At 52.9% G+C, this 24,767-nt stretch overlaps 1 protein-coding gene across 2 annotated transcripts in view; it reads right to left on the bottom strand.

The window, feature by feature from the left end:
- Positions 1-3,697: 3,697 nt before the first annotated feature.
- The window catches only part of HORMAD2 (HORMA domain containing 2), a gene marked incomplete at its 5' end in the record, with an annotated part of 36,379 nt that continues 15,309 nt past the window's right edge, over positions 3,698-24,767 (bottom strand). Inside the window, 2 exons of one of the 2 annotated variants that reach the window (XR_014617691.1) lie at positions 3,698-4,071; positions 4,936-5,084. Coding sequence is in view for 1 of the 2 variants with exons in the window: in XM_084272139.1 (XP_084128265.1) it covers positions 16,529-16,645 (117 nt within the window). Of the gene's footprint in view, positions 4,072-4,935; positions 5,085-16,328; positions 16,646-24,767 lie in introns of those variants that run through there. The other variant, XM_084272139.1, reaches the window with a different exon arrangement.

Genomic DNA, 24,767 nt, shown 5'->3' with positions numbered 1-24,767 from the left:
AGGTCGTGCTGCCCGGTCGTGTTCCCCAGCTCCCTGTGGCAGGTTCCACAGCACCGCCCTGGCCCCAGACCAGCGCAGCTGGGAGCAGCCTCAGGCTGCCAACAGCCCCCTCGTGCCACGCCAGTGGTGATGACACGGGGAGCGGTGCCCAGCTCGGCCCCGCTTTCCCTTTGTGGGGGTGAATGAGCCCCAAGACAGCGCTGGCTTCTTCACCCCATGGTAGGGGTGCCCAGGGACACCCCGTGATGCCACAGTTGGGCAGATCCTGGGTGTCACCTCTGCCACTGCCTAGGATTGTGCCCCGTTCCCAATCTGCACCATGAGATAAGGTGTTCTCACACTGATACAAACCCCTCCAACATGCAGGGAAGGTGCTGGGTGCTGCAGCAGCCTCGGAGGGGAAGCACCATCCATTTGGGATGGGCATCACGCAGCGCGGCCGGGTCCTGCAGCACACACCAGCACCGTGACGCCTGCCAGGGTCACTGCGTCCCCATGGCTGAGGATACCCAGGTGTCCCCATGGCTACCGTGCCAACATATCGCTGACATCTCCTGTGCCCGCTCTCCAGGTGCCACCGACCTGTCCCCAGGGGCTGAGGGGTGGCTGCAAGACAGAGGGTCAGGCCAAGCTCAGTGGGGCTGGGAGCTGGGCTGGGGATGAGGTCCTGCGCAGCGAGCGCAGCCGCGAGGAGCTGTGCACATCTGGATTTCTCACGCTTGCGTTCGATGTCCCTCCTCAACCAGATGGCAAAAATAAATAAATAGAATAAATCAGAGCCTCCTGACATAAATTGGGAACTCACGCCCGGGCTCTGCGTTTCATGAGTCTCCCTGGAAGACAGTCAAACCAGGCGAGGACAATGGGTTCACTTCTCCCCCGTGTCAGGTCATTCCCAGTTAAGGCTCATTAGCGGCAGGCGGGGGATTAACTCTTCCTTCCCTGGAAATGCAGCTCCCACTGAAGCGTGGGCAAGACCCTGAAATTCCCAAATCCCCATCCCTCGCCCTCCCCTGGGCTTTTGGGGTTGGGGCTGGAGGTGGCTCTGGGCTTGTGCCATCGCCCCAGCTCCTGGGAGCCAGGACACATCGCTCTGTGCTCAGCGGACATCCCAAACTCGGGGGAGATGGAAAGGGCTTTCGATGACCTCAGCCAGCAGCCAATCCCACCCAGCCAGCACTTGGGAGAAGTGGGCTGGCCCTGCAAGCCAGCCCAGGAGCACTGAGCACTGGGGGAGAACGGGTGCTGCGCCTACCCCGTGGGGACTGGCAGGGCCCCCCTGATCAGTTCCCCTCCAGCCCCAGGACCAGAGAAACTACTTGGGGCTGGGCGAGATCCAGGGAGGCTCTGTGGAGCCATTCAGTGCAGTGGGAGGGCTGCCTGCGCCCCGGTAGCGGAGCGTTCTGACCATCGGCACGCGGCCCCGAGCGGTGGGTCAGTGCTGCCTTCGGGGAGCGCGGTACGTGAGGAGCTGCTCCTGCCCGCGGTGAAGTCAGTGCCGCTGCCTGGGTGTGACTAACTGACCTCAGCCCTTGGCCCCGCGGCACACATCATGTGCTAACTAACGCCGCGCGCAACCCGGCTGGACGGGTCCACACCGCTGCCCCGCGGCCTCCGGCCAGACCAGACTTGCCATCCCGCTGCAGGTGCAGTGCCGGGGCACCACCAGATCCACATCCCCCAAGGGGCAGGCGGCCGGTGCCCCGCGCTGCATCCCAGGGCTCCAGCCAGCACAAGCATCCCCACCAGCGCTGACCCCACAGGAAACAAAGCCCTGGACAGCGTTCTGTGAAAGGTCCCGTTGCAGCATCCCAGCTGCCCCTGTGCCCACCCGGGCTGGTCCCTGAGGCAGAGCCCCTCTCCCATCCGGGAGGTGCCCCTAAGGATGGATACTGGGGAGACACATTTGGTGGCCAGTAACTGTCTCCCCAGCAGGCCCATGTCCCCACACTGGGTTGCAGCGGGTCCCCGCAGAGGGGAACATCGTGTCCGAAGGACCAGCCGGCCGTTCTCCTTTACCGGCTCGAGCTGGCCACTGGCCTGAGCAGGGAGAGAAGAGCTGAGCCCATCTGAAACGCATTCGGCCCCGGGCACTGTTGCTGCAATAGCAGATGCTCCTGCGGGTCCCCAGCCACATCACAGCTCGGTGGCGCGGGAACCGCACGTTCGCATGGGAAGACGCAGCCCTCGCTCCAAACCCTTCGAACTCCTAATTGGAGACCAACCGTAACAAATAAACAAGACAATGGGCTGGAGGCGAGATGAACGCAAGGACCTGGCTCGGGGAGTCGCCTCCGTGCCCGGCGGGGGACTTGGCACGGGCCGGCAAGAGCCAGGGGGAGGGCGGGGGCTGGATCCGGACCCCCCGGCGAAGCCACTCGCTGTGTGACACTGCTGGAGCCCAGGGCTGGCTCGGGAGCTGGATGACACATCCCCAGTGGTCCCCTGAGACCCTTGTCGGCAGCTTTGCTAAGCAAGTGTTTAGTCTCGCAGCGAGCGGGGTCAAATCCAGCGCCGGAGGAGCCGCGGGAGAGGCCCCTCCTTGCCGCACCCCAATGCAGGGCTGGCTGGGGAGCCCCCCTGCGCCTTGCACAGGGCTGAGCCTGGCTTAGGGCACCCCGCTCCATCACCTTCTGTTGAGCACGGACAGACGGACGTGCTGCTTTGTCTTTTGCCCCGAGTGATGCAGCGGGGCGGGATCTGGGTATCTGATGGCAGGGGGTTATCTCAGCACAGCTATCGCCCTCAAACAGAAGACGGGGGAACTTCCGCAGCCCCGAGTGCTCTTGTCACTGATGGAGGAGACTGGATAAAGCACTCAGCACCCCAACCAGACTGTGATAAGATGCACAGTGTGTAGAGCACCCAACTGTGTTGGAAAGGGAGTGAACCCCTCGACTCTTCCATCCCCACTCTGTTCAGGGTCTCAGGCTGCAGCTATCTGAGGTGCTTCTGCTTGACAAGGGTGCTTCAGATGGCCTGAACCTGCAGAGACCCTGGCTGGGGATGGTAACATCAGGGGAAGATCCCACCGGACAGAGAGCGCTGGCAGTTGTGAAGAGTTGGGGACAAGCAGGGCTGGTGGGGTGAACAGCTGGGGATAGAGCCCCGAGCAGGTCCCCACAAACATGGGCATCGCTGGGAGAGACCCACCAGGACGGTGGGGATCGTGGGGTAGGACCAGCCTTGGGCCTGGGCAGGAGCTGTGGCAGCTCCCTTGGGTCTCCCTCGGCAGAGCGAGCATATGCTGCTGAAGTGACCTGTGCCGCCCCTGCTGTCACGGCTTGTGGTCCCCAGGTCCAGAGAGAAGAGGGGGCTGTGTCATCTTTGGCTCCATGGGACCCCCCCCCTCCCCCCGCCCATCATTTTTCCCTCCAAGACAAGACAAAAAGTCAGAAAATGAGCATAAGGAGTGGAAAGTCCTGGAGAAACAGGGAAAAGGAAAGAGAAGATTTCTTCCTGAGTGTAAGGAAGATGGCAGAAGAGAACCAATACCTGACCCTCCAGCACCCACCTCACCCTGCTCACCCCCTCCAGCCCCAGCAGGACCCCGCCTGGGGACCCTCAGCCTGCAGCAGTGGCAGGGCAGCGATTCAACCCCACGGGGCGCCCTGCCATCAGCATCTGCTGAGCTTGCCATAAGGATGCCAAGTGTCCCCCCGGGTTTAGCTGCACCAGGGATACGTTTTAGGGCCAGAAGAGTCAACATGGTTATTTATTGCAACAAAACAAAGTGCACTGACAGGGCTACCGGGCACAGGTCACGTTTCCCTCTCCCCCACGCCTGGATCTTTGGCTCTGGTTTCCTGAGAAAACAAGGTGTGCGTGCAATGCCGCCAGGCGAGCATGTGTGCACACCTGCGGCTGCCAACCACGTCTCACGAAGGGCCTGAGGCTCCAGAGGCAGGAGGTCTCTACACATCTGGCCAAGACAGGAGCTGGGAGAGGAGCAAGTCCCAAACGAGCCCCCACAGCACTGGGGAAGCTGCAGCGGGAACCCAGCCGTTACCAGCCAGCGGAGCTTCTCCTCCTCCGCACTGGGCCGCTTGCGCTTCAGTCATCCATCTGCTCCTAGAAAGATTTTTGCTTGTTTTGGTTTCCCAGCCCGGCATTTCCCACACGGGCCCTGTGCATGGCTGTGGGGCAGGGAGGGTATTGCCAGCTGGGTGAAGCCCATCTCCTGGAATCTGTGGTGAGATGCCTGCCAGGCTCTGGGATGGGGCTTTCCACGCGGAAGCTGCCGTCACCCCACCGTCAGCCTCGTGTCGGCAGCAGCAGCTCTGCCCGGTGCTCGGCACCTCAGCATCCCAGGGCACCTGGAGCCACAGCCTGTGGAGGATCAGGTTTTACAGTCCCCTGGGGACAAAGAGAAAGTCTTTCTCTTCTTCTAACCCTGCTGAAATTAATCCCAAACCTTTCCTCACCCCTTCTGGTGTGCCTGGGCAGGGGGACCAGCCTGGCGCCCCGTGCCAGTAGGGAGAGCTGTGCAGCCCCGACCCTGGGCGCATCCTCACACACATCCTCACATGCTCACTGCAGGCCAAGCCCAGGAGGAAACAAGCCCCAGCTGTGCCTTTTCACAGCTACCATGACCCGGCTTTTCCCCCCAAAAAAAGTCCAGGAGGAGCGGTGGGAGAGACCCAGCTCATCACCCCGGAGCTGGGGCAGAACAAGCCGCACTTCCCAGCTCAGAGGTGCAAAGAGCAGCAGGCTCCTGGCTCCCCATCACCATCCCACCCATCAAAGCAAAGACGGCGCAGGACCTGTCCCGCATCCCCGGGGCCGGTTGTGTGCACGGGGTCTGTTTACGTCTCGGCGTGTCGGCCCGCATCTGTGTTTACGTGTGCGTATCCGCGTGTGTGCGTGTGGCTCCCTGTGTGTGGCGGCCTTTCTGGGTGTGTATGGGTGTCTTTTCACATCGGGCTTTCAGCTAACCTCTTAGAAAATGAAAACAAGCCTGGAAGCCTGGCAGCTGTTCCCCGAGCCCGGCTCCAGCGCCGCTTCCAGACAGACAGTAACCGCAGGGCTGATGACCGAGCACACACGCTTCCCTTCGGGCCTTCTTAATTGCGCTGTCAGATATTCTGAAACAAAGGAAATTAAAAGACTATACTGATAGCAATAAATATGTCACGGGAGCAACGCGAGGCAGGCGGGTGCCTGGGAACCAGCCCCTCCCGGCAGCGATGGGAGAAGGGGCTCGTGGAGCTGCGGGCACGGGATCAGGCTTGGCTGGGATGTGGCTGAAAGTTGGGTGGGCATTGGCAGCGCCGCTGACCCTGGGAGAGGCCTGGGAGGGTTCCAGCACAGACGGAGACTGGCCACGGCCACGCTGGATTTCTCATGGAAACTTGTGTAGGAACTTGCCAGGTCCCAGGATATTTTTTTTGTTCCCCTTGTCTTTGCCCAGATTTTCTCTAACCGGCTCCTCTGATTTCCTCCAGCTGCCTGCACGCGAGCGCTGCGCAGCGAAGGCCTGTGGCGAGCTGGGAGGAGAACTGCTGCCCTGGTCCCAGTGGTGGCATCCAGCTGGAGGTAACCACCCGGCGCAGGTTTGGTTACCAGCAAAGTCAGGGGTGGGGGTGACAAGGTGTCAGCGCAGGTTTAGGGGCTGAGCTGGATAAGGAAACAGTGAGAGAGGGTGGGAGAGCAGTGGGAAGCAGGCTGGCACCCACAGGGATGACCAAGGCAGCAGTCGGCAGGACACGAGATCCGTTCTTCCCCCAGCAGCCAGCTCATGGGGTGATGTGAACGCCTGGAGAAAGCCTCGACCCAGGGGGCCGAGCCACTGGAAAGGATGGAAAATCCCGGTGCTCACTGAGTTGGAAAAGGCGGGGCGGGAGTTGCAGGGGCTGTGGCAGAGCAGGAGAGCGATCCACTGTCCCTCAGCAGAGGCTGGGACAAGAAACCTGGGCCTTCAACCACAGCTGGAGAGGTTTAGGGGAGTTTTCCCATGTCCCTGCCAGGGGTGTGCTGGGTTTGGTGCCTGTTGAGGAGCCGCAGGCCGGGGTGGGATGGGGATGCAGAGAGGGCAGCTCGCTCCCACAGAGGAGCCGCTCGTTGCAGCATCTCCAAGCAGTGTTCCCCAATTCCACAGACTTTCTCCTGACCTCAACCTCCCCAGGCGGGATGTGCAGCCGGTTCAGCTGAGAGCAGAGAGAGCTGCTTGGAGACATCCAGGACGAGGGGTTGAATTCAAGGCAGCAGAATGGGTTTGCTGGTCTAAATCCCTCCTGGAGCCGGAAGGTTTTTTTGGCTTCCTTACAGCGGTGTCCCAGCTATTGTGGGAAAGCACTGAGCACCGATCACCACTTTGCCTCCACTGAAGGCAGTGTCACAAGGCTCGCAGAGAGGGGCTGGGGAACCAAGTCATTTTTGGCTGAAAAACATCTTTTCATAACCACAGGGGAGGAGGGAGCCAGCTGGGCAGAAAACACAGGCAGGGCAGTTCCCTAGAAATATCCAAACGCCTCCAAAAAATAACCTGAGGTAATAATTCTCCCCACCCAGCCCTCCCCAGGCCCTGCGCGTACCCGGCTGGCTCGCCGGATTCACCCCACTTTGGTCTCCGAAATCCCCTCGGTCTCCTGACCCTGCTCTTTGGTCCCTTTTTGGGGTGATTTCTGCCAAGTTCCTTCGGGGCTGGTCCAAAAAGGCAGCGAGGCAGATGGGATGTCCCCGCAGCGTTTTTGCTGATGGGCGCATTACTGGGGCAGCGCCGGAGAGCGAAGGCGCTGCAGCTTCCCTTCTCGGGAGCCGGAGGGGAAGGAAATGCGGCTGCCCAGGGCTGACTGTGACCCACGCTGCTGCCAGGAGCGGCTCGACGTGCCGGCAGCCACTTCCGCTGCTCCGAATTGCGAAGCTGCTTCCTTGGGGCATCGTGGGCAGCTGGCAGGGAGGGATGGGCGGATGCTCCGGCCGGCCGGGGGTGACCTACCAGAGCCCCTGGTGTGCGCCAGAACGTGTGGATGCCAGATGCACGCGCAGCCCCGTGGGGTCAGCCCACAGCCCTCGCTGCAATGTGCTGGGAGACGGCCAGACCCGCTCACGAGCTGGTGCTGGCACTTTTAACTTCCAGGCCCCAAGCCCGGGCTGGAGCCCGGGACATTGGTCTAAGCATGAAGCACATTGATGTAGAGCAAGTGACAACCCCGCAGAGCAGGGCAGGAGGGAGGCACTGTATGAAATGCTGCTGTTCCCGAGCTCAGGCACCTCTTAGCCCTGAACTGCGGTCGCTTTGGGGCAAAAAGAGCGGAGGAGGCTGTTGGGTGCTGCCCACCCTTGACACAGGGACACCACTGAGTGCCTGGGTCCATGAGGATGGCTCCCACCCGGCAGTGTGCCGCACTGGGAGGAGGATGCAAAGAGCAGAGCAGTTTGGGCCCCTGGGCAGGGGAAATACGAGGTCTTGCTGCTTCTTTGGGAAGCTGTTTGTGTGATTATAGGGTAAAACGTCTAGCCCAACAGCCCAAGGGCACAGAGCCACCTCGCTCCCGACATACCAGGAAGCCACTCCACCAGTGCAAGCCGCAGGGCCGGACCCGCTCTGCCCCATCAACGGAGCCCCGCAGTCGCACGCAGCCGGGCGATTTCCATATTCCCCTTCTTATTCCCCAGGTGAGTATCCGAGAAGGAACTTCCCACCAAGAACAGACTTGTCCTGCTCCCAGCGAAGGGGAATCTGCACCCTCACTTTGCTTAAGAATTCGCTCTTACTCAGAAGGCATCAAGGCTTCTTTGTAACCTCCTGCCTACCAGAGGGGCAGATGTTGTGGCTGGCTCCCTCTTCCTCCTGGCCCACGCAGATGGGTTTAGTTCCTTGCAAAGAGCTGCCTGTTCTTGTGTTCCCTTAGCAAAGGTATGTTCCTTGGCTGCGGGAACAGCAGCAAGAGAGCAGGTGGGCCCCCAAGAATGAAGAACGTCTTCCCCTCCTTCCTCAGCTTAAGTAGGTCAGTGCAGCCCTCCCCACGTCCTGGAAGCAGAAGGCTGGACCCCTGGGGAACCTGATCACCCTTCCCTTGCCTGATGTCCTTTTCAGCAAATGCCGGTAGATAAGGCTCCAAAATCTGTCACCAAGCTCAAAAATTGAGTCAGGTTTTTCAGAGGAAACCAAGTTTCTGAAGAGTGATAAACAATCACCAAAAACACCTAAATATGACCCAAAGCTCAGCCCCCTGAATGATTCCTGTCCGTTTTCATTCCACCTTTGCTCTGCTGTCACATGCCAAACCGTCGCCTTCTCCACCTCTCCGCACCCACCCAGCGAGGCTGCCCAAGGCCTGCGCTGGGATGGGCAGGCGCTGGGTGGCCCAGGGAATGCTGTATACACTGTGGGATTTATGGGGAACAGCTCCAACCTCTGGGATCACCAAAGAAAGTGACTCTGTCTCTCAAAAGGCTGCAGAAGTACCAGAGTCAGCAAAAATCTTGTCCTTCCTGCACCAGAAAGTGATGGTTAAACTTTATTTTAGAGCAAAGACAGACAGGGAGGGTGGGAACGGACCTAAACCCATCCAGCCCGTCTCTGCCTCTGGCAGTAACTCACACCAGATGCTCCAGAATAAGGTGCAAAGGCTCCTCCATGCATGGAGGTGAACAAATCTGCATGTGTGTGACTCCTTATCATCCTGTACAAGGGCACGGGCCGGGTCCGATGGCTTTGCTAGCCAGGAGCAGCGTGATGTGGACGAGTATTCACACTGTCTCGCTCTGTGGGAGACCAGCGTTAGCTGGAAATGTCCCTCTACAGATAATGGAGAAGAAAAGATCAAAGACTTCCTTCAGGGTGATTCAGAAGACGAATCCATCTCTGAATCATCCTGCTGAAGAGATGATGTCTCTGGGGAAGAGATGATGTCTCTGGGGAAGAGATGATGTCTCTTCATTGACCAAATACAGAGTTTAGGGCCGTTGGCCTTTGGCTGGATCCCTCCAACACTTCAAATTAGGGCAAATACACCAGCAGAAAGGGTGTCCGCTTCCGAAACACCCCTTTATAGCAACCTCTCTCAGACACCTCCCTCAAATATAAAATGTCACTAGAACACACAAGTAAGATTCAGGCCACGAGTGAAAGTGAGACAGTATCCAGGAAAGAGCTGAATTAGGCAGAAGCTTTGTTTCCCAAAGCCCTGCTTCACAAGGCTCTCCAGTAATATTTGAGATTAAGCAAGGAAATTCCCAACAGTCATCTCCGCAACAGCAGAAACTCCAGACCATCTGATGTCAGCACCTTGAAGAACTGAGGTCTCTGCCACATCACTCCTGGCAGAGCTAAGTGACCTCAGCTGAGTCGCTTCCAATTTGAATTTCACCTTCTCCCTCTTTGTAGTGGGAATGATGATGTTCAACCTCCATTGCAAAGGACCTTGCCATCTGTGGATGAACTAAGTACTGGTGGATTAATGGAATTACTGTCAGAGAGCGGAGGAAATACCGATTGCAAGACACTGAAAAATCCAAGCCTGCCCACGGGCAGCGCTTCCTGCCACAGTGATGCACGCAGGGCTGACGATGACACAAGCACAAGCCCTCGTGACGTAACACCACGGAGCTCCCGGCACGCTACCATGAGATCACAGCAAGTCTGAACAACAGCCACGGCGCCTCAGTCCAACACGGCTTCCTCGGCTGGAGAAACCCAAGCGGCAAGGCGAGCTGATGGAGCGACTTCAAAGGCCTCCTGACATCAGCAGAACCCACCCTTCGCCTTCCCACTGCAGTTGCAGGTTTGTGGCGTTTCTCACACACTCTGCTCCAGGAGCAATTATCAAAGCACTTGAGTCATGAGAAGCCTCATTGACCGTTACTGAGTACTTCCTTTGTCCAACGTGGAAGGATGCCCAGGCAGAAATATCTGACTTTCACATCTAACTTTCTTTCCTGACAGAGCTTCTTACACAGCGAGCTCTGTTGCTGGGCTATAGGGAATTTTTCTCCTGGACTTCTTGACGTGATCCCTTTTCAGACAGAAAAGTCCTGACTCATGAAGCTGTGACGTTGAATATACTGCTGTGTAAGGCCTGATACAATTAGAGACTTGGCGCCGGCTCGCTCCTGATCCAGCCAAGGGGAATATAGGCATTTTTTTTTTTTTTTTTGAGAAACTTAATATTTTTATTTTCTACTGCTCAGCGAAGGGCAGAGGAGGGAAGCCTTAGCAATGCCTTAGTAATGAGGGTCACCCAAATGCAGTCAATGTCTCCCACTGGGTAGTTAAATAAGTGAAATGGAAAAATAATGGTTTTTCCCTTTTCCTTTGCAATCAGTGGCCAAATATGCTGATTCTCTTCCGGCACGAGCAGCTGCCAATTTCAGAGAAGAAAATCTCTTGTAGCCAAGTAGCTCAGCTCTTACATTCTCTCAAACAGCCTGGGAAAAGGAAAGCTGGCCAGCCAATCGGGTAAATAATTTCTGAAAATAAGTCAGGAAGGGCCCTCTGAAACGCCACTGACACGGCGAGTTTCCTCGCACACTGGCACCCTTCTGAAAGCAAAATACTGACATGTCCCTGTGGAATCCTTGCTCACACTCAGATCTCTTTGCAGGAACACTGTAAGTTGGCCAGGGGTCTGATCTCCCAGTGACCCAAAGCATTTAAGCACAGAAAGCTTCCCCAGACTTGAAGCATCTTTGGATAATCCCATCTGGTCTTATCCAAAATGTAAGAGATGCCGAGGGCCTCAGGGGTGTTGGGGTTTCTTTTTTTGCCTCATATTTGGGCCCAAAGCCTCAGTTAAACTCTGCAGCACTTCAAAAACAGAAAGTAACCGTTGCCAGGCAACTGGCCCAATTCTTTTGTACTTCAGCGTAATTCCACTGCATCGCAGAGAAACCAGGTAACAGCCAAACAACCACAACCCAAAGGAAATATTTAGTTGTGTACAGGCAGCTACGCTTTGTCTAGCTGCTGTGCTTACCAAGATCTTCCACTGAAGTCTGCAGTGATTCAGAACCCCTTTACCAGGAATAACCAGCCAGTTCTAATACCAGCCAGTCTCCTGGCCCCGCTTGAAGTCGGTCTACATGGAGGTCAGTGCCAAAACCAGGGAGTCTCTCAGCCCCTGTGATTGTTTTCACCATTTCCCTTGCACCATCATCAGCCCATTGGCCAGTGGGTGAATCAGACTAGGTCTTAACCTCGTCTAGGTTAACCTAGTCTAGTAAGGTTATAGCTCAAAACTAACCCAACAAATATGTAGTTGATTGAAGCTTTAAGGAGAATAAGGGGGTAGTGCAGCAGCTGTAAGCGCCCTGTGCCATCCCCTCCCAGCTCTGTGCTTAGGGGACAGGTGGGAATCACCAAAGCCTCGCTGATGCCTGATTTTACGGCCTCGGAGGAATGATCAGAGGCAAGGAATTGCCTCCAGTGAGCATGATCCAGTCTTCAACAAACGGGGGACTGGAGAGCTGTAGCAGAGGATGGTGGGACATGTGTGGCAAGGTCTCAGGTGCCAGGGTGGAACAGCAGACTGAAAACAACCCAAAAGCTTTGGGAGCAGAGCGCCTTCATTCTGGAAATACTGGTTATTAATGGAACCACATCCCCATATCCTGTTTTATTAATGCTGTGGAAGCATCTAGAAATATCTGACAAGACCAAAGCCCTGCAATGGCAGCTCCTGTAAGGGCTCATGAGACATGGTTCCTGTCCCCAAAAGCCATCCCTCTCTACGGGGAGGAAATGGGGAAGAGAGGAAGGGAGGGAGTTGTTCGACAAACCACTAAAAGGCCCCCATGGGACACGCAGGGAGATCTCCCCCATCCCAGTACTGTGCCTCACCCCAGGGACACAGAGTTTCAACTCACTGGGTTAGACTGAACTTCTAAGCAAACCTATCCAGGGACAAAAAGCAACCGTCCCCCTCGCTCTCCTGACAAGTCCCTGACCCGTGGCTGTGCCTCTGCCACCTGCTCGGCTGACATTCACGGTTCTGAGGCTGGCAAAGGCTTGGGTAGCTGCTAGCCAACTCAAAATGCCACTCTGTTTTCTAGAGGCACCATTTTCCTGTGTTTTAGACAGTCTTACCCTCTGTTACTGAAAAAAAAGGTCTGTGTGTGATTCAAGGTCAATTCACTGCACAAAGGACTTGGTTTCCTGTTATCAAGCAGAGACTTTCATCAGAATAAACATCCCCTTGCTGCACGTCCTGTAAAGAAACAGGAGTAACATGAGCAGAATATATCATGACATGGTTGTAGATGGAACCAGCACCTTGTATTTGCCCACCTTATCCCCCTCCTCCACTGGTAAGTGCTTCCTCAGAGTCCTCCAGGGCAGGGCCTTCCCCGTAACAAAGATGCCTTCCTTAAGAAGATGTTAAATACAGAGCTAAACCGTTAGCCTACCAGATCAGAAAACACAGGGAATCCTTTCCCCTTCCCAAACAAACCCTGCAAGGTAATGGGGACAGTTCACTGGGCTGAAGCCATGGATATTTCATGGCTAGCCTGTCTCCATTCCTATCTCTCTAGCACATATGAAGGACAAACCAGCACATATGAAGGACAAACCCCGCATCGAGGTATGTCAGACGATGTCAGAAGGTGGCCAGTCGATTCTCTGTTAGAACAGTAGGTCATTGATGCTTGGGGAAATGCCATACAGGCATGTCTGGCACACAGATACCCAGGGCGGCGTTTCCTATGGAAAACTCCTGTGAGGCTTTGAAATCTCAGCCTCTGCTTAAAGGAAAGATATTACGTGCCAACCTGACTGCAATTAGCCTTGGAAACTGCTTATGGAAAATGTGCCAGCTCAGATGCAAATCCCTCTTACTTCCCTCGTGATGACAACAAAAGCCTGATGAAACTTTACTCATCCATTAACACAAAAACACCAACCCACCCCAAACCTCTTTACCCAGCGACACACGTGGGTGGGATTCCAGAGGGGTGACATGATGCTTTTGGCACGAGGGCCTCAGCCCCCAAGACCGGCCAACCCTGTGGCATGACAAACGCAGGCGCTCCGCTGCAGCAGGCCACAGCCACATACTTTACCTGCTGACTCAAGAGGAAGAATGCAGAACCTACAAAGAATTAAAAGTCCCAGCTGAAATCCCGAGATGGTAATCTCACGGAACAGGTAGAGGTGGGTGATTAGCATTACACCCCTGAAAATCTGGCTGAGTTTTAATCACATTCATGGCAAGGTTTCTGTGGGGTATTTCAGTCGCTGGAGTTAAAATGTGACCGCTCTGGCCAGGGTTACAACATGATTTCTGTGTTGCCACTGTGGGGAGAGGCCCCTCCACGCTCCTCTGAGACCAACAGCAATGCTCCCAACTCCCCTGTTTTTCAGCAGGAGAGAATCTTCATTTCTCCTGCTCCTGTGTCGAGTTTCATTTCTCTGCTCTGCGCTCTGCCCAAAACTGAAAGCACCAGCTGACGATTTCCTAGATCGCACGCGGCACTGGAAATCCCGAAAGAATCCTGTTTCAGGTGAAAACGGATGCAGTTACCTGTCCAATTACTGTGCAGTACCAAGAACTGAGGCTATGCTCTTCTCGAGGCTGGGCTATTTAAGGATGTAGTCCAGACGATGCACTCTCCATCTGACTGGTTTAACTCTCATTTTGAGACAGGTGTTACTACTGTTTAAACCGTATCCCAGAAGCAAGGAGGGATTTTTCAGAAGCACCACCAACCTGCCTGTGGCTCGGCAGGTTAAGGATAACCACATTACCTCTAGTAAAAAACCCTGTGGTGAGGATAAACAAGAAAGCAAAGAAGAGGAACCCTGATCTTCTGAAAAGCCCTGTGAAACATTCACTTTCCACTTACAGGCTGTTCCAAATATCCGGGTTTTTGAAGCGGCTTGTAATCTTAATTGCTCTTCGTATCTTCAGGAGATCAAAGGGAGGATGTCTGTGATTCTTTGTATTACTGTTACATTCGCACAGAGATCACACACTCATTTTATTTTGGTCTAAGAGGTAAAAGTCTCCTTTCACTGCACGCACATAATTACTGTAAGCATTCAGGGGACTTGCCAAACGATGCAAAACAATTCTTCAAACAATTAATTCACTAATTTGCAAGGGGCCGTTACTAAGGAATTGCTTCTGTTTTCTGTCAGCAGTGAATCAGGTTGATGATGTGTAACACGCTGGCTTGATGTCACTAAATGAGTATTGACTAGAAATGGGACTGAAACACAAGAAAAAGGGGGTTTATACCTTTGGTGAGCCCAGCAGAGTTGCTAATAAATAACATGGTGTGTGTAAGTAAGCGGCGTGTGTGATTCCAATCTGCAGTGGAAAGACTTTTCTTAGAATTGTATGGTAACCACAAGTGCGTGGAGCAACGCTCACTCTACTGCAGTGAAAATTACTTGTAGTCGTTACCGTAAAGTAGCTGATTGGAAGCCAGTGTGATCTGAGACAGTGAGACTCTGGCCATGGCTACAAGACCAAGGCATCGCGGGGTCAACTACGCTGGGGATTTGCTTCACAGTGTCTGTGTGGACACTCTGAGTACGTGGTAACACATGGCAGCTCACCCCACTGTCACTGCGGGACAAGACAGTTTGCATCTCCCAGCAGGCACCAAGCACACTCCAAAGCTGTGTGGGATCGTGGGGCAGGAGACAGGCAAGGTGTTGGAGTAGCTGTAATCACAGACACGGCTGACTTTCTCTCATACACACAACACAACAGCACGACAAGGCTCTGGGTGCGGGTGGGAGTCAGTGGGACGAAGGAATATGGAAGCCACAGGCTCCAGCAGCACCAGGGAAGAGTGTTCAGGTGAAGGCAGCCTGAGCTGTGGCTGTGCTGAGGAGACAGCAGGCTCCTCTGGCTGTGCAGGCATGAGAGCGCACATCGTCCGGGCAGAAGGAGGATTCCTGGTCTGCTCTGGCATGTGAACAAACTGGCTTGTTGGGCCAGAGGTGCAAAAATGAGAACACAGGACTGAAAATGAGGATAAAATGGAGAACTCTCACGTTCTACTAGTTTTGTGAAATAGGCATCAAGCCACGAAACCTGCCAGACACCGCTGCAGGCTTAGGGGCAGTCAGTGGTCTGTCTGCCTGTGCCCAACAGGGACAGCTGTGGTACTAGCAGTGGGATTGTGCTGCATTACTCAGCTACCTGGAGAAGGCAGGTGGCTGCACGTGAACATCTAGGGGTGTTTGTCCTCAGTGTCACCTCAACCCAGCCTTCCAGTTCCAGTCTGGCTTTCAACCCTTTCAGATGGCCAACCAGAGTAAAAGCACCAGAGACACACATCCATCCCCACCTTTTATCCAGTCAAGGGGTTTCAGCAGTGAGGAAGATCCCTGAAGTCTGGAGCCAACCTCTTCTGCCACTGCAGAAGACCTCACCATGTTAATGGCAACAAGGAACCCAACGTGCCAAGCGATGGCATTGGTGGCTGAAGCCCTTCAGTCAGATGCTGCAGGCACTATGGGTCAGACAGTTCTCAAGTGATGCTCACTGCTTTGACATGCACCACAAGAGAAACACCTTGCATCCAAAACCACTGCTGCTCTTAAGTCATGGGCAGCAAAGGTATTTGGGGACATCTGAACTGCCAGGGTGAGGCTACACAACCAGGTGGACATCACTCTGAACGCTTCAGGCAGTCAACATCACATTGGATAGAGAGCACACTGCATTCCCTTCTCCACTGTGGCCTGTTTCAGGATCTGCTGCCACCAGCTGAAGGTGACACAGAGGCTGCTTCCTGAACATCTCTTTTCAAATGTCTGAGACCAGGTAAGGCCCTTTATCTCCTCCTAATCCACTAGGTCATGAGAGAATTCCTGCCAAGCATGTGTCACAAAGCACCTTTGCTCCAAGGGACACAGGAAACAGCTTTTGTTGCTGTCATCCTCCCCACCTGTATTCACAACCACGAGGGACCTTTAGGCAAGATTTAAATGTGGTGCACCTCTCCACAACCTGTATCACACGGTGCCCAAGCCCCTTGGTGCACGGGGGGTTGCTGGTTTAGAAGTAAGCTGATAATACAGAGTCAGAAAAAATGCAGAGTCAGAAAAAAACCCAACCTGCTCAGCACCAGCAGAAACTGTGTATAGATTACTTTATCTCTGCATTCTGTAGAGATAAAACCCCTTCTCTGAAAAAATAAAATCTATGCTCTGGAAACAGTAGATAGGATGAAGCTGAGCACAATCTACTGCATCATGAGACTTGTTGCTTGCTGGCATCATACCTCACAGAGTTCATCTTGAAACAGAACCAATAAATATTGATGACATATTGGCAAACGACTGTCTAGCCACAGAGGAGGAAATTTAGCCTGGGGGAGAGGTGGGGTGGGACCCGCAGAGAGAAAGAAGCACACAGACACCATTCACATGGAATTATAAATCCTCAACTTTAGAATGTCAAACAAGTGCTGTTGGCTGACACAGCCAGGACAGCTACAGTGCTTGCTGTCTCTTCACAGTCCAGCGTTTGCACTAGACAAATAAACACACAGAAATACAGGCGGTACGTGGAAGAGCTGAATCTTGGAAGTGAGTAGAGGTCTTCACTAGTCAGATGACAGTGCAAACTCACACCTTCCACACTGTACTGTGTGTCAGAAGCGGCTTCTCTGGTTCACTGACCTTCCTTTTCTTCTTGGGTCCTGTTACCTCTTCCTGGCTAAATGCAAGGTTCAGGCAGCTTATCTGTAGGAACCATCAAAACCAGTGATCATTCTCACAGCACAGGCTGCTGCTTCATGAGTCAAGAAATACAACTTCCAAAACTACAATGTGTTTTCCTGGATCCTCTTGGGTTTGTTCCGTGTGAGCCTGTTCTCCAGAAAAGCAATTAGGCAAGGAATCAAAATTAGAATACTGGGTGGAATTGGGAACATGAGATTTGTGGAAGCAACACATTCAGCTTAGGGACAGAGAATGGGTTTTGTGGCATGAGAACAGTACCCAGCTCCCCAGGAGCCAGGAGACCTTTGAGAGAGGTGATTCTCCCCCTCTACTCTGCTCTGGTGAGACCCCGCCTACAATACTGTGTCCAGCTCTGGAGCTCTCAGCACAAGGACATGGACCTGTTGGAGAGGGTCCAGATGAGACCATGAGGATGACCTGAGGGCTGGAGCACCTCTCCTACAAAGACAGGCTGAGAGAGTTGGGCTGGCTCAGCCTGGAGAGGAGAAGGCTGTGGGGAGACCTCCAAGCCCCTTCCAGTCCCTGAGGGGACCTACAGGTAAGCTGGGCAGGGCTGTTTGTAAGGGCCTGGAGCGATGGGATGAAGGGCGATGGGTTTAAACTAGAGCAGGGCAGGGTTAGATGAGACCCTCGGAAGAAATTCTTCCCTCTGAGGGTGGTGAGACACTGGCACAGGCTGCCCAGAGAGGCCCCATCCCTGGAGACGTCCAGGGTCAGACTTCATGGGGCTCTGAGCAACCTGCTCTAGTTAAAGGTGTCCCTGCTCACTGCAGGGTGGGACTGGATGGGCTTTAGGTCCCTTCCAACCCAACACATTCTATGATCCTGTGACTCTGTGAACAGCTTCTCTGGCTTAGCCTCTTTCACCAACCTCAGACAATCACAGACCTGTGCAAAAGAAGGGTCAAATCCATGGAGGAGACCCACAGGACCTCCACTTGGCCATCAGGGAAATTCAACACGAGTTGGGCGGTCTCAGACTTCAGACTACCTGTGAGTCTGTGAAGAATAACTAAGCATAGCAAGTGTTTAATCCAAAAGGCTTAACTACCCTCTAGAAAGACACAAACCTCCCTCAAAAATATTCAGGGCCCTACAAACCAAAAGGTTAAAAACCATAGATAAATGTAAGTCAGAATAGAAACGGGTCAATGTACAGGCAATTCAGACAGATCACAGAGAGACAGCCAGCCAGAACAACAGTTGAAGCGTTGGCTGTGCCAAGTGACAAACTCACTCTCGTTATCACATAACATATTTGCATTTTTATAGAAATAATCCGGAGCTACAGGGAGTAACACGTGTTGTGGCCCACCCAGAAGGGACAAAGCACACAGTCTGGCAGAGTAATCTCTCCTAGCTCACTGGAACTGAGCTGAAGGGACACACCACAGCACACTGCTTCAGCTTGGCCTCTAAAGGAAAGTTTGTTTGGGTGAAAGTAAAGTGAATGAAGAGGGAAAAGACAGTGAACCGAGCTCCTGCTCCAAAACAGGAGGGCTTTACACCAGTTTCACCACAAGACATAAGGAAGCCCATCCCCAAAGCAGGATAAACACAAGGAGTTAATGAAGAGCTATTCCAGAACGCATCCTGGAGACCAGCACAAGGTCCCCAGATTACAAGATGTGGTCATTGCAGAATTCCCTGCTCGCGTCATCAAGGCTTTCTTTCTATCTGACCTTGGGATGAGGCCTCAGCAATCTCTGCATAGCAATGGTCTTCCTAATGTGTGAAACAACTCTGATTATGGATTCACAGCAAAGCAGTTTGCAACAGCCTCGCTTCGCCTCTCTGTCACGTTTCAAGTTGTTTTTCCTCCCCTCGTCGTTCTGAGCACCACAACATTGCTTAATGCAGAAACTACAAGTTCCTTTCCATAAAAAAAAAGGGAAAACAAGAACCTGCCAAAGTGGGACGGGCAGGTTCTCCTTCATCCTGCACGCTCAGGCTGACAGAACTCCCAACGCTGCCCAAGGCGTATTTGCTTGAGGAACGAGCCATGAGTGGATCTCTGTTACAGCTCCTGACCTGATATCCAGCTGCTCAAACTGGCATTTTAAGCAGTTATTTACTTTCCTCTCCCTGGCATCGTTTTAACCTGTCTGCTTCCTTCTTTGGAGCAAAGGGCCCAGAGCAGGGGAAACACTGCATCCAAAACCTCCCCAGTGCTAACACAGCTGCAGGGTTTGTACCCAGGCCTGCTGGCCACACAATAAAGCCAAGTGACGATCCCCAGTCTCCCAGCCCCAGACACCTGAATAAGGTGGTTCTCCTGCTAATTTAGCCTACAGACTCAGAGGGGATACTTTTGAGGCAGGAGAAACAGCCACAAGGAGCAGCTGCTCATGCGGAGTCCACTGCACCTCTCCTCTCCAAGAGTTCTCCTCCCCTTCACTACCAGCAGCATGACCACCTAACAGGAACCTGAGATGAGAAGAATAACAGCATCTACGCAAGGCACCGAGCGCTCTACCCAAACACTATTCATCTACTGAGCGTATAAGGTGTCAACTCTGCGAGGTACTGCACCGAAACCAACGTGTCCTGTCCTGCCCCTGCCCAGCTCCGAGTTCACGTAGGAACTGCCAGTCAGGAACAGACCCTAGGTCCAACTTCCAGGTCCCATCCTTAACCAAACACTCAAGTTTCATCCCCAGAAATGTTGCTCTAAAAGAGATTAAGTCAGATCTAACGTACGTATGCTACGTGTGTTTATTTGAGTTTAACCAGAAAGTAAACCTTCTAAACCGTGTGGTGAAAAGCCGGAAATCCCTCCCACTGACTAAACACACAATCAAAGCCTCCAGAAGTTGATTAATTCTAATTTTTCCCATGTACTGGGATGCTGGACTTCGAATAACTGACAGAGGAGCTTGCGCTGTATGAGTGTTGGGTTTTTCCTCGTCTCACACAACCAGTGATGAGCCAGGTGCTATAAAAACACGTGGTACAAGGCGCAGACACTCACACGCTTCCCCTGCAAAGGGACCACACTGACAACAGGACAAGCCCAGATCAAGCAGTAAAGACAGGAACAGACCTGGGACCACGTCCAAGACTTGGTCCAACACCAAGACTCCGAGTCCAAGGTGCAGTTGTGGGTCTGGGTCATACCATGAACACGGAATAATGCGTCTGACCCTCCTGTTTTACAGTACAGCACAACATGTAAAAAAGCCCTGTGCTGCCACAGGATTTTTGCTGTAAAAATACAGTGAAGTTGTGAATCATGCAAGTGTTACTAATTTCTGGCGTAAAACAGGACAGCTGCACATTGTCTGGAGAAGATATCAGGCTAAAAATAGATTAGGCTTAGATTAAAGCCTTCCCAAGGCAGACTGGTGGATGAAACAGAAGGAGCAGACCAGCTACACTGCTATTCTTAGATAGACAGAATCAGAACCTAGTTTTGTGATCCGCAGTTTCCAATCCCCAGCGTACCCACATATCCCAGCCAAAAATTCCCAGCATAAATTGAAGCAAATTTACAGCTCTCCTGACATGTGTTTTGCTTCCCAAGGCATCCTATGTAGAAAAGCTAAAATTGCACAAGCGCGTTCGACTGTGTCCCTCTTTGTCCCCAGCCTGCCCCATGCTGAGGTCTGGCACTTGGCAAATTTTATACCCACAGAAGAGCTCCCTTTGTCAGGGACACAAGGGGGGGTTGGTTTGGTACCTTGTAACTATCCTGACAAATTCAGAAGCACATTAATGTCAAAAGAAGTCCAGTTCCACCAAGCGAGCCAGAAGAATGAGGACTGAGATACAAGACTTAACTGCTGAAGTAAGGAGAAATGATCTTCAGATGTCAGGGGACATCTCATCATCAGGAAACTTTAATCAGAGAGAACCAGTGCCTGATGTGTCCTGTGATTTCAGCTGCAGCTAACACTGACATTGACTCGCTAGCACAACAAACACTTGCCATTTTCAGAAAACCATAGAACCATAGAATGCTTTGGGCTGGAAGGGCCCTCAGAGATCATCTTGTTCCAAACCTTGCCATGGGCAGGAACATCCTCCACTAGATCAGGGTGCCCGAAGCCCCATCCAACTTGGCCTTAAATGCCCCCAGAGATGGGGCTTCCACAACCTCTCTGGGCAGCCTGGGCCTCACCACAAATCAAGCCAGCAGCTTTTTAAATGGATCCCCTAGGACCTGAGGCATCCCTGGTGCTGGCCCTGTCTCTCTAGTTGAAGGCAGTAATTCCCATCTCCTCACTGGGAGTTGGCTCCTCCGAGTACAGCAAAAATCAAGGCTCACAAGGCATGGTGTGGTGTCCATTGAAAGGACAACAGGAAATGGCCCCAAAGTGAAATGCAGGAATTCCCATTTAAACATAAAGACAATTGTGGTTTTTTCCTTTTTACTACTGTGAGGACAATCAAATACTGACACAAGTTGTCCAGAGGCTTTGGATGGAGTGTCCATCCTTGGGGATATTCAACATCTGACAGAACAAGGTCCCAAGAAACCCACTCCACTCTGCTTTGAGGAGAGCTGGACATGACGGTCTCCAGCTGCTCCTTCTGACCCGGGTGATTCAGCAAGGGGATGCAGTGGTTAAACGCTTGACGCAGGGTAACCCACTGGTCTCCTATCAGTTTCCAGTAAAGCGATTGCACTGACATCAGTGGAATCCATCCTGATTTTCATCTCTACCAGTGGAGGAGAATCACGCCGGTTAGTGTGAAAGCCAACTTGCGCAGGTGGAAGGATGAAAGACACTCACTGTGGTGCTTTCGTGGAAACTTGCCCACATTTTTGTCCCCAGGAAGCCATGCCAACACATCACTGACTACTGCTAGAGCTCTTCTTTCTCCATAGCTCACTGTTAGAATCTCTGACGTTCAGCGCAATTTCTTTTTCACAAGCTGGAAGTCCCACAGGCCTGCTCTGTGCCTCATGTATCCTGTAGCATTTAAAGGACTAATGGACAGGTTTTTTCCAGAAAAAAAAGAAGAAATTCTTCAAAAATACCCAATTAAAAACAATTGTCAATCCCTCTCCTCTTAACCTCTCCCAGGGCTCTCAGTCACACCGTATGCTGCTGCACTGGCCATTCTGCCCAGGATCACCATCCCCTACACCTCCAAAACTGGAAGCCTTCCTGTGAGATCACGGCATCGTGGATGAGGAGGTGAAAACCTGCCTCCCAGTCTGCTACCCAGCTTAGTCCCTCCTGGGATACTCCAACCTGAACTCATGGAGAATTCTCTAGAGGGTCTGGCTGCTAGCACATACGTTATGAACATACATGAGGGCAGCCAGCACAGAAGCTCCATGTCTTCCCTTGGACATCCCTGGGGCAGATGTCAGGGACTCTGAGGGCGCAAGAGTTAAATGTCCCCGGATCTGTGGAGTGACGGGCCTCACCTCTGAATGAGGAGATCACTAGGAAACTGTTTCCTGCACACTAGACAGGGATAACTCATGCAAGGGATGAATGGCCCCAAGACACAGCTAAGGATCTGACGTGAATTGAGAGAAGCCAGGAATTTCCTGACCTCCCTGTCTCACTCCTCCCAGAATGGCCTGAGCTCACAGGAAGGAGAGAGGCAAGCTCATCTCTGAATTTTTCTCTCTTCATTGTTTGGGTCTGTGTAGCCTCAGCTGGTTTGGAGGAGAAAATGTTCTGGGAACTTCTCATCAGATACTGCTCTCTTGATAGACAGTTAGAGATAAACCTTTCTCTTTTTTTGCCTTTACTGCAAAAGTTCAAGATAATGACATTGCCACAGAAAAATGCTTTCCTATTGCTCTGCAATGGCAGGCTTCACCCTTCAACTGCTTTCTGTCATGGCAGTTTTAAAAGCGGTTTGCCTGGGAAAAATCAGACAACAAAGGTCTTGATCTCCAAGCTGTTACCCTGCAACCGAATCCGCTTGCGCTGACCTGTGTGTTCAGACAGGAGCTGTGTCTGACAGGAAGCTCAGCGAAGGCACAGGGATCTCTATCCAGATGGCCGTGGCCCTGGGCACCGACAGGACACCGAGCGATCACCGGCAAACACGGCAGACACCGCTCGCCATGAAGGACTCTGGTTACACCAGCTTCCACTGTGGCCCTCGGAGGAAGAGGCCATGGCCAGGTAGCCAAGTCTTCTACACTGGAGCAACAGCTGGAGGCCAGACAGGCTGTCCTCTGAGGCCTAAACCCGCGCTGACTGACAACATTGAGGTACAAATATCTCCCTAGACATCTAGCTTTCAGACAGCTCCAGTTAGGAGAGCTAATCCGCATGGCAGGAGTACGCCTACAGCAGGCAGTGAATGGCAGGGCAGGGGCCTGCTATCATCGATCCAAACTGATTATGTCCACACAAGGCCGAGTGTCAACACATGTCCCACAGCGGTCTAGCAGCATACGCGGTGTCTGGCGCTCGCTAACGAAGCCGGAGACATGGGAGGCAGAACTGACTCGTGCTCTGCTGACAGGGCCACACCATTTCCAGCTCTGGTGCAGGCTTGCTCAGGGGTGATTCAGGACTCTGCACGGGTGCTTCGCTGTGCAGTGAGACTGTGCTCTATGGACCACCCCAGAACTTCAGCCCACAGCTTCCTGATGGGAGACAGAAGCCTGCAGAGGCGTCCACATGGTCAGATTTTACTCATCTTCTAGTTCTGTTTCATTCCAAGCTCATTGCCACATGTTTGCTTACATGAAGACAAAGCTTACCCAAATCAATTTGCAGGACAGGAACATTAAAGGATTCACAGAAGGGTAAAGGAGTATTCTGAAGAACTCAAGAAGTTAAAGTTCAGTGCTGGAGCCCATTCTCATCACAGGTTTCTCTAAGGGAAACCAGTGGGCAGCAATTCCCTGTTTTACCCAGCAAGATAGCACACCTTGGCTGATGCAATCAGAAAAACTCTCCTGAGGTAGGCTAATTTACATGCTGGTGTCTAACTCGGGATGATTAAGTACAGAGATGCTTTGCTGGGAAAGGGCAATCTCTCATTTGATCCTAAGTATCATCAATCATGAGATTGCAGATAACAAGCCGGTTGAGTACATGTCAATTTTTCTCCAATCCAAAAAGCCCTCTGCCAGAGCCTCCCCAGCCACTACTAGAGGGCAGTTACAGTCCTAACTGGACAGGAATAGCTGCTTCTCCCTTGGCAGACCTGCATCCTCCCCCCCATGTCAATTAGGTAAAAGTAAGCCTTTAATACTTTCATTCCGAGTTTTCCTGAGGGTCAGGAAGGTAATGACTCAGTTCCAACAGCACAGTTTGTGTTTTTGAGAACCAAGGAACCAGAAAGAATAAAGCTGCTCACTTCAGATGAGGAACAGCATCAGGCTCATCCACATTTCCAAAAGAAGCTTGTGGCTGTGGGTACCACAGCTTTGATCTCAGAACCTGTTGAATATCGAATCCTTGTACAGACAGCAAATTCTGGGATGCTCCAAATTGTTATAGTTACACAAGTCTGATGAGGAGCGACTGAGGGAACTGTGACTGTTTAGCCTGGAGAAGGGAAGGCTCAGGGGAGACCTTATTGCTCTCTCCAACTCCCTGAAAGGAGTTGTGGTGGGCTGGGGCTCAGCCTCTTCTCACAGATAACCAGCAACAGGACGAGAGGGAATGGCTGCAGGTTGTGCCAGGGGAGGTTCAGGTTAGAAATGAGGAGACATTTCTTCTCAGCAAGAGCAGTTGGGCATTGGAACAGGGTGTCCAGGGAGGTGGTGGAGTCACCATCCCTCAGGGTGTTCAAGGAAAGGCTGGATGAGATACCTAGGGACATGGTATAGTAATATGGGTGGTGAGGGGATGGTTGGGACTAGATGATCTTGGAGGTCTTTTCCAACCTTAATGATTCTGTGATTCTATGGAACACCTGGCCTGGGTGTTTACCTGTACTGAGGGCACCTTTAAACCCAAGTCCCTGAGGTGCTGCTCCACAGACAGCTGGCAATGAACTGCCACCAGAAGGTCAGGTCCCCATCCCAGACCACCTTTGCCTATTCCTTGCCATCTAGTCCTGCCCATTCCCTTCCTGTAGTGCTGGTAGGTGAGCAATCACTCTGTGGGCTAGTTTAAGGGGATCCCCTTCTGGTGGAGACCTCATGCTCTCGAAGTCACACAGTAGCATTGCAAGTCTTGGGGCTCACATC

This window comes from Gallinula chloropus (assembly GCF_964237585.1).
Source record: "Gallinula chloropus genome assembly, chromosome: 17".
Lineage (NCBI taxonomy): Eukaryota > Metazoa > Chordata > Aves > Gruiformes > Rallidae > Gallinula > Gallinula chloropus.
Note: the sequence above shows the minus strand (reverse complement) of the source record. Positions and strands in the feature narration are given on the sequence as shown.